Raw genomic sequence first — 13215 nt, forward strand, 5'->3', positions numbered from 1 at the left:
CATTTCAGGTACAAGCTTCCTGTTTTGCTCATCAGCGAGAAATCCAGATGATGCTAAAATGTCTTCCATGTTTTGTTTATTAAAACCGTCCACACCCCAGTCTCAACCTGTCACCGTGTTTGACCCACAGCCAGTGGATTTGCTGTATTAATAGTTAAAGGTTTTCCTGCTGAGGTATTTATGGAGATCAGACAGGTGATAGGTCAGCAACTCAGATATGCACAGGACATTCGAAGGAGCATTTTTACTGCACTCAGTTGTTGCACAGTAGCAGCTTATACTCATTTAGAGAAATTTTAGAAATTATAAGCCTAATACAGAGTAACTAACAACCGGGCTTGCAATATTTTAAATACATAATGGCAGAAATGCCAGCTAATATGCCACAGTTCTCCCTATACAAAGAGCGCCCTCTACTGACAATTTTTTGTGCTTTCTTCAACAGTTTAAACAGCTTTGTCAATCAACTTAAATTAAAAACTTCACTCCAGCACTGAAAGCGCTTTATCAAAAATAAAAAAAGAACAGTTAATTGATTAAACTTATTTTTCATTAAAATGCTTCAAAATGGTGAACAAATGGCTATCCGCTTGAAAGTTGGGAATATTTTGGGTTTTAATTAAAAAAAACATCTAGAAAATAATTTAATGATTCAGAAATTATGCTTTAATTAAAAACTTTACAGTAATTGGTGATAGTGTTGATGATTATGTTATGTTGCCAGGCTGATGCGAAGCTTGCAATCCCTAAAGTCTCTGAAAGTCTCTTACTTTTGATTATTTTGAGTGTATATCGTCCTTTTTTGTAAAGATTTACAATATTAATACGAACATTATTATTATTATTGTTGTTGTTGTTGTTGTTGTTGTTGTTGTTGTTGTTGCATAAGCCTTTATGATTATTTCCGAATTTACGTTTTCAAATTCTTCCTCTATCAAATCTCCCTCTGGCTCGGTTGAAAGTGGTACGGTCCAAAATGGCGGCCTCCATGTTGAAGCGGTGTGTAACTGCAGCCGTCAAAGTTAAAGCTTTATCGCCTTCTTATACAGGTAAACCTTGTATGTTGTCTGATGCGATTCAAGTACATAATCATAAGAATGTTTACGTCTGGGTTTAATGTTTTACTTAACATTTTAGAGCCACGCAGGACGAATTGAAGCGGGGGGAGCTGAATGTCAACTATATTTTTGCTAACGTGTTCAATCTGGTGCCTTCATAGCCAGACGATGGTTGCTGTCAGCAGCTTACACGGACGCCAAGCTGTGGGAGGAACGCGAGCTGGAGTCCCAGAACCTGGGTAAAACCAAACGTGTACAGATTACAAAAATATGAAAATAAAAGTTCTTTATCTCTAGTAGCTATACAGCAATCGAAGTAGCTGCATCTGAACACATTTTGAAATAACAAATGCCATTATTGCAATGACATTCAGTAGACACTGGGTGGCACTGCAGCCCAGTGGTGTATTGATAACCCTATGTCGTGTTTATCAAACCACACTGCCCTGCATTTTTATGTTGATTCTCTGCTTCTGAACTGTAGTCAATCAGATGACCAGATGTCTGTTAATTAGCCATCAATTGAGATCAGGTGGGATGAATCAGGGAAACAGAGAGTAGCAAAAACACTGACCTATTTTTTTCCCCCAGCTCCCTGAGTTGTGTTTAAGAAAAAAAAAAGTCAATCAATTGATCCTTTATCTTTTTGACACTTTACCACCACACCTGATAATGAAGCCAAATACATTTTAGATCATCAATCTTGTTGTATTTTTTTCATGCACAGCTGTGCTGGCCAACCTAATGGACAGAACATATGACCGAAACCTCCCAGTCAGCTCTCTGACCATCTCACGGGTGAGCTTCATCTAATTGCGTCTAGACAAACAATTCCTCTCAAATTGTTTTATTTATTTTTATGGTAACACAAGATGCTCACTATCTATCTTGTCTCTGTTTTAGTTTGTTGACAACATATCGTCTAGAGAGGAAGTTGACCAGGCAGAGTACTACCTGTACAAGTATGAGAAACCGTTTTCCTTCTCCTGCTTCGTCGTATCTGCTGCTTCCTTGCTTTTTTTTTTTTATTGTGCCAACTTCTGTGTTTTTCTTGGATTGAATCGTCTGTTTAGCTTGTCTGTTTGGTTTATACTCAGTCACATGGTCGTCTTTGTTCGGAGCATCTCCAGACCTTTCCTGTTTACTCCTTCCTCTGGAATTTGCTCCCATTTATGTGATTACTCAATTTAGCATGTTTGCCAATCAGACTCTTGCTCAGGGAACATTTATTTTCAATATAGGTTGGGAAATAAAACTTCTTTCCTATTTTTGAAAATTTTTAAATGTTTCTTTGAAACTTTATCTCTGCTTGGTGTCATAGTTGATGATCAAAATTTGCTGAATCTGACTCGTTGCTATTTCTGTCTCTGTTTTGTGTGTGTACATGTGTGTCTATTTATATTTTTTGTTTATTTTCCATTTCCCAAGGTTTCGCCACAGTCCAAATTGTTGGTACTTGCGAGATTGGACTGTTCATACCTGGATAAGACAGTGTCTGAAATACGGAGCCAGAGATAAGGCCCTGCACACGCTCAAAAACAAGGTGCAAACAGGATTATGTATATAAGCCCCTGGAAAACTGTCCTGATGAATATTCTGAGTGTCAGTGATGCTCTTTGTAATAGTCAGAAGTAATCTGAGTAAACCAGATGCATGTAATCCTGGTTGTTTGACCTTTTCCAGTCCAGCACATATTTTGTGTATGAATGAGCTGTTGTGTTGGGTTAACATGATCTGCAACCTTTGTCACATCTTTGTTTGCGCTAAACATGTTTTTAATTCACGTTTATTATACTCATTATATAGCCATTGTTGCTCATTAAAGATAAATTACTTCTTCCTTTTTACTTAAGCATGTCGGGTGACTTGTCTTAAAGTCAATGTAGCAACACTTTAAAGGTTTATATGTTCTATTAACATATAAATAGATATGTTCTAAATATGTATACAGATCCAGTATGGGATATTTCCAGATGACTTCACCTTTAATCTCCTGCTGGATTCCTTCATTAAGGATGGAGACGTTAAAAGTAAGGCTCCTAAAATGCAACCAAAATTCACATTTTAAAATTATTAGTCATTTTTAGGCGTGCTTTTAAAAAATAGGCTGTGATGAGTTTCAGGATTTGCTTTATAGCTGGTAGATTCAAGTACATGGGAGGCTGGTTGTTTCCCATGAGTGATAACGACAGACTGCACACAATACTTCATTGTGAAAACTTTTCCCTCCATATTCTTGATTGCTCGTTACACAATTTTAAAAACTTCTATTCAGGCGTGGAGGTCTGTATTTACTTTAATGGATGCATTTTGTGGTTTTCTACATTAACCATCCTCACTCTTTATGTTATGTTTACAGATTTTAAAGTTAGAATTAAATTTAATTCAACCAGTTCTCATTAACCAGCCCATAAACCCCATATATGGTTGGTTTCCTAACTGTGTTTAGAAGTAAATACACATTTTTAAAAAGTAAATTAAGGGTTTTTACAGTATTGTGATAAAAGGGGCTTCATTGACCAAAATTCTTTCCATCCAAATCTCTTATAAAGACAAAAGAAAAGCAAATGTTCTGAGTTTCACCAAGAAAACTCTTTCAAGCAGAAATGTAAATAAAATGGCCATTTTTGCTGCTTTGTGCAGGTGCATGCTCTGTGGTGGAGGAGTTGATGCTCCAAGAGGCCTTTGACCTTCCCTCCACACAGATCCTGTCTCTGAATGCTCTGGGAAGTTTCCTTGCAACCAAACCTCAACTCTCTGTGTGTGATGACTCGGATTGTAATATTTTCCACATTATTAGTTTGATATCAAAGGGGATAAACATTTAAAATATCTTGTTCTTCATATTTGAGCTTAGGTGTCAGAGGAGCGAACTTTGGGGGCGTCGCTCCTCATCTGTGGTCTAAAGCAAGACAACACTGTCGGCTTCAGTGCACAGCTGCTTGGTAACGCTCTCCTCGGTGTGTATTTGACTGTTTTGTTTTTTTTCTCTCTTCTGCCTTCATTGTTCTGCATGAATGGTTCATGCAGAACAATAATACCTGTTTTCTTATCTCTTCATTATCAGCTTGTCTGACTTATTTTCCCTTTTCCTCCTCATCCAGGCAAGGTGGAGATGTTGAAGGGCATACACGCAGTATTTAAAGGCATGCCTCTATCGTGGGTTAGAGGGTATCTGGGACGAGCGATGGATGTGATGGAGAGAGTTTCTGCTGCATCTGGTGACATAAAGTTGTCTAAAGACACAGTAAGTATGTAGAAATTCACACATTTATTTTGTTGCGAAAATATTTCAATGAAGAGCAACAAAAAAGAAACAAACTTCCTGCTAAGATGATTAACTTTGTCTTTGATTATACATTTCCTAAAATGTAACTTGTGCGGGAAGAAATCATCTCAAAACTAACTATACATATAGAAAGAAAAATACAAATAATGATAAAAATAAAAATTCAATGCAGCAGAAACGATTGTTCTTTCTCAGAGCAAAATATATAAATAATTACAGTGAAACTTTATAATATTTTAACCTCCTTAATTTGAGCAAAGTCAAGAAAATTCATTCCTCATTTATAAAAGAAATAAAAAATGTCAGTTCCCTGCTAAGCATGGTGGTGGAGGTGTGATGACTGTTGCTTGTTTTGCAGCCTGACGATAAATGGTAAATGGACTGAACTTATACAGCTTTTCCAATCATTTTGACCAATCGAACCGCTTTCCATTACGTTCACATTCTCCCAGTCACTCTCACAAACGCACACACATTTATACACCAATACAAGTCGACTATTCAGGCATGGAGGTCTGTATTTACCGTCGTCGGTAAATCGATCTTGAGCATCATTGAGATCAACGAGATGGTCCATTAGAGTAGATATATTTTGTTTTACTATCTAGAACCAGAAAACTGTGTCCTGAATCATAAAATGTTGGCAAAAAATATATATAAAAAAAAATACTATTAGATTTATTTCCATTACATGAGAAGCAGGAGGTACTGTAGATTAACATGAATCAAACCAGTGTGACCCAGACGAGTTGATCAGATTGTAAATATACAAACAAAAATGTATCTGCCTGTGGTAGCTCTCCCTGACTTTCTTCACATATAACCACTAGCTGTTGTGAAAGCTTAAACGTCTTGACAGAATATTAGAAACCACTCACCATAAAAAGTGTGCACACTTCCTCGTAATCTCAGCAACTCCAAACCAACTGGATCTGGTAAAAATGTATAACTAATCAAATTAATCTCAGCAGTCTATTAATTATTCAAAGAACATAAAGGCAGAGAGACAAAAACATAAAAAAAAAAAACTTCTTCCACGTTATCCGTCTTTTGGGATGTTGATACCAAACATATTTCAGAGTTACTGGCTTAAATCCAAGCGATTCAAACCACTTTAGTTCTGTTACACAGAGCAGACAGCCTGCTGTTTATCCCCAGACAGGTTTCACCTGCTGAGGTCAAAGCCACAAGCTGTCATATTATTTATTTACATCTGCACGGCTGGGTGCGCTGCTTCCAATCTGGCCGGTGCTGCCCAGTTCAATAATCTGGCTTTGTCTGTGTTTAATGAGATTTTTAAAAGAGCCCAGAGCGCCGAGGGTGTCAAAGAATCACTACAACAGGAACCAAACAGAGAGTGTGTGAGCGTGGCACGTCTGTAATGTTGACTGAGAAGATAATGCAGCGAGACGGGGAGGACGTGCTGCAGCTCACGTTCTGCTGACCGCTTCCTCAGGCCACACTAACTCAGCCTTTCTCTAAGATTAAGAAGCCGGCTGATGAGTAATTATTAGCCTTTTTGCGTCATCGGGTGTCTGTCCAGTTTAGAAACATCATTTTCAAATAGGATTTATTTAGATAGAAATTATTTCTTTCTAGTCAAGCAGTTTTGGAACATAATAAAACATTTAAAGACGCGTTATCTTTTTTAGCTTGACTGTGTGAGCGACGTGCTGCAGGAGCTGTCCGCTGCCTCGGACAGCTCTGGAGACGAGGCGTCCGACGGAGAAGAAAGCAAGAAGGAGGAAGCTGTCGATGAAGACGATGAAGCTGAGAAGGCTAACCTTCCTCACTATGTCAGCAGATTCAAGGTGGGTGTTTTGTGCTGCTTTTGTTTGTCGCTGCTGCCGAATTTACATGAGCTTTCCTCACAGAGTCCAGGCCCGCAAACACCATTTCCTGTTATGACTGTGTTTGTGGCTCAGATTTTCTTGAGAAAACTAAAGCACAGCGGCTCCTTGTGAGGACTTATTTTTGTTGTTTTTCACAAAACATTTACATAAAATTTGAATGAAAAGCTCTTCTGAATGAAAAGCTCTTCTGATGTTGGTCTGGAGAATTGTTTCCACAAGTACTTACAGCTGTGAGAGGAATCCCCAGACCTCTCCTTTCCCCAGTTATTCCTGCCAAATCATCTTGAGAGACTGAGGCATTCCCCAACCAGCCTAAGATCTAATCTTTCAAACGTCCTGGATGCAAAATTGATGAGATCAAACAGTGACGAGGCAAACAAGTTTGAGCTTTCTTTCAGCTTCCAGTAACTTCCAGAAGTATTTGCATTTTCTTGAAACGTTTTATATTTTGCTGGACTTCAGCAGCAACGGCATTACTGACATAAAGTAATGCCTAATTATGAAGAGGAACGAAAATCTGATGTGGTGTTCAGTAAATGTTTTGTATAAATACTCAATTGAAAGAAACACCCAGCAGAACATTGCTCTATATGAGCGATAATACTTGAGGGTTTCAGTAAAAGGGGCAGAAACACAAAAGCACAAATTCAGGAGTAATTTCTATTTCAAGAATAAAGTTTCTGTTTAATGGCTCCTCTAATTGAGAAACACAGATGAACTCTGAAATAGTTGTACAGTTTGTGACAGGAGATCTCAAATCCAACTTTTAGATACTTTGACACATTTTAAGTGAAGGCTGAATCACCTCCCCAGGACGCAATCAGGCTGTCCCGTCCTGCTAACAATCATCATTTGACTCAGGTGTGTTGCAGCGGGGACGCACCTAAAGTTGTTGGACTTTTAGAGCAACTATTAAATCTAATTTTGATACTTTCTACTCAACACAAGATAACTTTACCTGCAATATAGTTTGAAAAATGTTAACATTTATGATATTTTTCTTTAAAGAAAGTTTAATTAATCTGTTGCTATGACAAAGCCATTGTTTTGCTGATCTGGCTCCTATTCTAACCATTGTTTTCCTCTCCAGGAGCTGAGCAGTCGGCTGGAGTCTCAGGGTAAAGTGGACCCCACCTCTTTCCAAGCTTTAGTGGCCACAATGGCCCAGCAGAACCTGGCCTCTGCAGAGAAACTGGACATAGAGAAGTACCAGAACCGGCTGAAAGCCTGGGAGGCGGAGAAGAGGGTCCTGATCCAGAGGGAGAAGGAACAGAAAGAGAAAGCTGAGCAGGAGAAACGAGAGCGGTTAGCCGCCCAGGCTGCAGCTCAAGCTTAGAGACTATGCAGATTAAATACAATTATGTCCTCGCTTTGGGATTTAATGTGAACCATACATTAATACCACCATCTACATGTTACTCTTGTGTATATATGAGTTGTTTTTTAATTTTAAAATAAATTCTGTTTGACTGTCACAGTAGAGTGTGCCTGTTTGGTAACTGAATGTAAACTAAAGGCAGGATGCCAATCTTGATCCATTATGCACCCTCTTTTTTGCCACTTTTCTTCTTTCTGCATCTGTCTCTGTTGTTCCTTTCTGTTTTTTTCTCATCTATTTGGAGATTTTCTCACAGAGGAGTTTAAAATTGGTATTTGCAGAGAAGAATTGCTTGATTTTTATCTCAAGAAAACCAAATTCTTTGCCTGGAAAGGAATGCACTTATAACAGCAAACTTTTTTCTTTTTTTTTCATACAAAGAGAAACATTGATTCCCACAATTTAGATTGCGATCTCTCCTGGAAAAGACAGAAAATTGTTCTGGATTTAACAAGGCAACATGAGCTTCAGCTAATACGCAAACAGAACCGGCCAAACTTAGATGTTTGGACTCTGTTAGGAGATAATAGATTTCAGGAGAAGAAAATGACGTTATAGTGCACACAATGCGTTCATTCCACATTATGTTGCCTCTGTTCAGTATTCAGAGCATGATGCTGGGAAAGAGCTGGGTGGTATGCAGTCCTGGATGAATGAAAGACGCAAAATACTGAGACAAGAACTATTGTGATTCAATGAATCTTTAATATGTTTGTGAGAAACATTTCCTACTCGCTCGGTTCTTGTTGAGGCAACCTGTAGGTATTAAAACGTGAAGGTGTTTTAGTTGCTTTAACTTGCCTGGCTGCAGTCACCACAAAAATCTCAAATCTGATCTGGAGTAATTTGATTTTAAATTCAGAGCACACTGATGTCATTTCAACAAGCAAGGACATGGTGGCTGTTGGACGACTGAAACCCAGAAGAACCAATTTACTGAGTAGAGCAAACTGAATTCAGCCACATAGATAATATGGGAGGATTAGCAGGTGTTTCTTGTCAATGAGGAGACACTATTAGTGTTCCTTATTGACACATCTATAAGGATAGTTCTAGTGTCAATAAGGAAACATTGAAAGTTTCCAGATAGATGCTGTTGGTGGAGGTACAGAAACATTTTATTCCTGTATGGAAACTTGACAGATTGTGAACAAACATCCTGGTCTTGAACTGTGATTGGACGGCCAAGAAAGCAAACGTCAGAAACCTGTCTGGTGAGTGCTAGTGGTTACCTTCACAGTGAAATGAAAATGTTTGGACATTCTCTGATGTCCTGTTTGAACGTTTATGGAGATCCTGGATATATTCTAGTAGTCTTACTCTGTGGTTTAGAAATCTGAAATTTGTATGAGAAAACAGCAGATTTGATTTAAATGGCTTCCCACTTCATGAAGTAAGCAAACACATGATTCTGATTTGAATGGGCATCTATGTTGGTGTGATTTTTTTTATGTTCTGTGCTTCAAATAAAACTGTAATCTAAGATTTGACCTGTTAAATGATGATTTTAAAAAAGCCTGTAAGAAAGTTTTATGAGCAAAGCAGAAAACACCAAAAATGATGTAATTCAATAATTTGCAACTCTCCATTTCTACAGGGGAGCACTTTAGCTTTATAGGAAAAGTCACAGACGTATTGATATTGATGCTGCTAAATATTTTGATGTTTTAGTAATGAAATATTGCACAATTGGTAAGTTGAAAGCTGTACAATGAAGAGTAACCATAAACTTTTTCCTCTAATCTTCCAGCCAAATTAATTTCATCCTCCAGTCAGCACCAAAATCCCGTAAATCATAGAAAAGATGCTAAAATGAACTAAAAGTCTAAAATTAGACATAAAACAGGGGTGAGAGAAATTATACAATAAAAATGAACCAACACCAAGAATAAAGATCAGCAGTTCAAATGGTGCCAGAGGCTGATCGGCTGACCTTATATTTAAAATGGGGGGTTAAAACTCCAACTGTCCAATAAAATCTGTCTGCTCCCTTTAAAATAAATCCTCATACATCCTTCTTTTTGCTTCTGCTTCCCTGGAGTATATTTTTCCATCTACGTGAAGTTTTACATGGACCGCTCCCGTCTCTGGGTGTTTAACCATCACCTGAGCTGCAGTCAACCGAGAGAGGCATCAGGAAGTTTGACATTCACATTACTGGCACTGATGCGCACGGCGTTTTAGGAGAGCCGTCTGTGTGTTTTGATGGATGGGATAAGGATGTTGGTTGAGACGTGTCAATATGACAGAATCTCAAACAGAAGATGCATTAGATGCCATCGGGCAACAGAACACCTCCTACTGTACAAACACTTTATCTGTACCAGGAAACCCTTTCTGTGGAATCAGAAAACACTTTCATTTTTGGGAACGTAGAAGGAAGTCAGCACATTCCCGTTTTTATCTCTGAGGCTTAGTTTGTGTTATTACTGAACAGGATGTTCACCCAAAAATTCTGCAGTGTTTCCTCTTTTTAAATCACTCATCTCTCAAAATTTCTATTTTTAACCACTCATAAAGTTTTTTTTTTAATGTTTTTGAGGTTGTAGTTTTAATATGTTAATAAAAAACATATCTGCAATCTTTTTTATGAGAACTTCACAGTTGAGTGAAAAGAATTCAAGTCCTGTTTTTTGATGAAAAGCTCTGACTTTTATCTCTGTTATTAGACCGAATCCAACTTTACCCTGATTACCAAAGCAGATAACAAAATGCTGCCTGTAAAGTTGCTCTTTTTTTCTCCACACGCGCATTTTATCTCGAGGAAAATACCTGAGAAACTTTCATTTCTCATCCACCCTGCTTCACGTGTCACATTTTGATGAGATGAGTGAAACCAAATGTTTAATTTGGACATTTGTTTGGAGGCTACACCTGACTTTTTATCTGGTTTGATGCTGGTAAATTGTAATAAATTACAGTGCAGCGTGCAGGTAATATTAAATTAGATTTATGGGCTGTCTGATCCATTCGCCTGTTGTTCCACCATCAGCTAATAAGCGTAACCTTTGCCGATGGTTTTCTTATTGGGAATTAAACTGTAGTGGTCTTGATGTGTTTAGCTGGAGGGTTCATTGAAAGGTCTTCATTCTGTGAAAATGATGTTTTGCAGACAGTTTATGCTTTAAAAGTCTTTTAATGTGAAAATGTGTAAACGTTCAGCAGATTAAAGTTGAGGTGATTCCCGAATGCCTATTTAACCTTAAAACTGATCATTAAAATCCATTTCCTTTTTGTCTACATGACGTTGTTCACACAAAAATGAAACAAAAAGACTTGGCCATTTTCCACATCTCAATTTATGCATCATCAGTAACGAGACACAGTTTCTATTATCTTAATAAGAAACTGCAATAATATAATTGTATAACCATTAACAGTACTTTCCCAGTCAATGGTTACATCCATAATGCTGAAACTTAACAGCAGTTTTTTCTGATGAATCTTGTTTAAGTTTGCCATGATTTTAGGAAACTTCCTGCAATTATCTGATCTTATTGTTGACATATGAGTCACACTGCTTTAGAGATATAATGTTCTCCTCAAAAAAAATAAATATATAACATGCACAAGACTGCACAATCGATTGGAATATACTTTATTGATGCCCAAAAGAAAATTGCTACTCCTTCCGAAGCGTTAAATATTGATACATGCAAACATAACCATACACAATGTAACATTTCTAAAAAAATGTGTGATATTGTATGACTAAATATAAAATAAACACATAAAATGAATGCATAATAATAACATATTAATCTACAAATAAATTCCTATTCCTTGTCATGTAACTGGAAAATGAAACTTTTGTTTGCAGCGTTGCAGCCTGAACTTTTAATAACTGGAAAAAACACTGCACTGACTTTAAATAAATATCTCATTGTCCAATTGTAATCAGCTTAAATGCAAATATATAACAAGTAGAGTCCAATTAAGTTGAAAACCTTTGCTGAGAGTCTAAACAAATGTATATATAGTCTTAAAACTGTGAGAAAACATTCGGTTTCTGTTTTCTTGCTGGCAAACCAGTGCCAGTTCAAACTGTTTACATCTGATCCTGTGCACTGAAACTTTGTTATGTTGAGAGACATTGCACACGGATGTTATCTATAAATCATCTAGACCGCAGAATAAACACATCCCAACTCTATCCAAACTTTATATTTAAAACGAGCTGGAGGAAAACTGTCCCCAAGGACAGCTGCCCAATGCGCTTCGACTCCTGGTGAGATGGGCTCGGAATAGTTGACCGACAGGAAGCGTTTACCTGACAACTCAATGCATTTTAAGGTGCCAACCTCATTCATAAAGAAACAGTCACACTCAATAAATTAAAAATAATAATGAAAAATGAATTCATTTAAGTGAATCACGTTTTATAGATTAATTACAAATATACTAATGTTTTCAAGCTTTTATTCCACTCAACTGCGGTGATTTTTTTACTTACAGTTAATTAAAACACAGTATTTAATATTAGAATATTTCATCAGACTAATAAGAAAAATTTAGATGCAGAAATGTTTGTTTAATGAAAAGTACACCTGGTATGAACATGAAGGAGTCTTCATGAATGCAATGGCGCTCCAGACTTCATAAAATGATTCAGTGGCAGGAGCTCCTTAAATTCTGCACTGCTTATACAACGCTGCATGTTTTTCTTTTAGTTTGTCTTATGTTCCTAATTATTCTTTTATTGTTTGTCCTTTCCTACGCAATGACATGGTATCTCAACGAATTGCAGCATAAACATCAAAACCGTGCATGTAAATGTTGTAATTAATTTCCCACAATTACGGCTGACAATGATTGCCATTAAAACTTTTCTCATAGTTTATATAACCCTTAAGAGTACATTGTTATATTGACAACATGACAAAGTAATTTGACTGTCTTATCCATAAACAATAAAATAACTTGTCATTCTAACATGAACACTAACATGTTCACTGAATTAGATATTTACTTAAGAGAGATAAACTAAGGATTTTGAGAAAGAGGCTGACTTTTGTAGGTTGTCTATGGAATTTTGCTGTTGCTTTAAGATATGCACTTGCTGTTTTGCAAACATCAAGGATGATAAGACAAATGTGACGGAGATAAACAGTCTAGCCCTATTGACACAATTATGTGACTCAAATGTGTTGACACATTTAAGGTAAGCAGGATGCCTTACCTGGAGGACTGAAGTTTGACACCTGATTTTTTTTAGTTGTCCCATCTGTGGTATACATGAATATATGCAGGTATATGAATCTGATGCAGAGAAAATGTTGAAAATGATGCACAACAACTTAGACAATAAATGGTGTAAAAAGTTTGCATATGATGCCAACATTTCTTGTCAACCTAAAATGAACCAATTTACCAATTTTAGTTATGAAATACTGCATGTAGGTTTGTAAATAGCTCATCTGTGTTCCCATTTATCAAGATTAAAATTTATAGGTTGATATAAAGTGAAAAACATTTTTATCTGAAAAATAAAGAAAGTTCACTCATTGCCTCAAACACTTGACCTTATGTAGTTTTTCATCTTACATTGATTGCTTTTGTTTTGTCATAAATAAGACGAAATCCTAAACAAGAAGGAAGTGTGTGCTATTTTCCATGTTATTTAGAGCACAGAAATAC

General features: G+C 36.9%; 1 protein-coding gene across 1 annotated transcript; it reads left to right on the forward strand.

Moving 5' to 3' along the window:
- The first annotated feature begins 950 nt into the window (after window positions 1-950).
- Window positions 951-7675, forward strand: mrps27 (mitochondrial ribosomal protein S27). Its single transcript, XM_055039552.1, has 11 exons — window positions 951-1049; window positions 1220-1297; window positions 1786-1856; window positions 1962-2020; window positions 2487-2601; window positions 3010-3088; window positions 3702-3817; window positions 3916-4018; window positions 4163-4305; window positions 6000-6158; window positions 7291-7675. The coding sequence occupies exons 1-11, from the start codon at window positions 977-979 to the stop codon at window positions 7534-7536; spliced, it is 1242 nt and encodes a 413-aa protein (XP_054895527.1). The 5' UTR covers window positions 951-976; the 3' UTR covers window positions 7537-7675.
- The last annotated feature ends 5540 nt before the right edge of the window (window positions 7676-13215 follow it).

This window comes from Poeciliopsis prolifica, unplaced genomic scaffold (assembly GCF_027474105.1).
Source record: "Poeciliopsis prolifica strain line A6 unplaced genomic scaffold, Auburn_PproV2 SCAFFOLD014, whole genome shotgun sequence".
NCBI classification, from domain to species: domain Eukaryota; kingdom Metazoa; phylum Chordata; class Actinopteri; order Cyprinodontiformes; family Poeciliidae; genus Poeciliopsis; species Poeciliopsis prolifica.

Coding starts and splice junctions, on each gene's coding strand:
- mrps27 (XM_055039552.1), top strand. CDS start 977: ATGGCGGCCTCCATGTTGAAGCGGTGTGTAACTGCAGCCGTCAAAGTT. Junction 1,857..1,961: donor GCTCTCTGACCATCTCACGG/GTGAGCTTCATC, acceptor TCTCTGTTTTAG/TTTGTTGACAACATATCGTC. Junction 3,089..3,701: donor TAAGGATGGAGACGTTAAAA/GTAAGGCTCCTA, acceptor TGCTTTGTGCAG/GTGCATGCTCTGTGGTGGAG.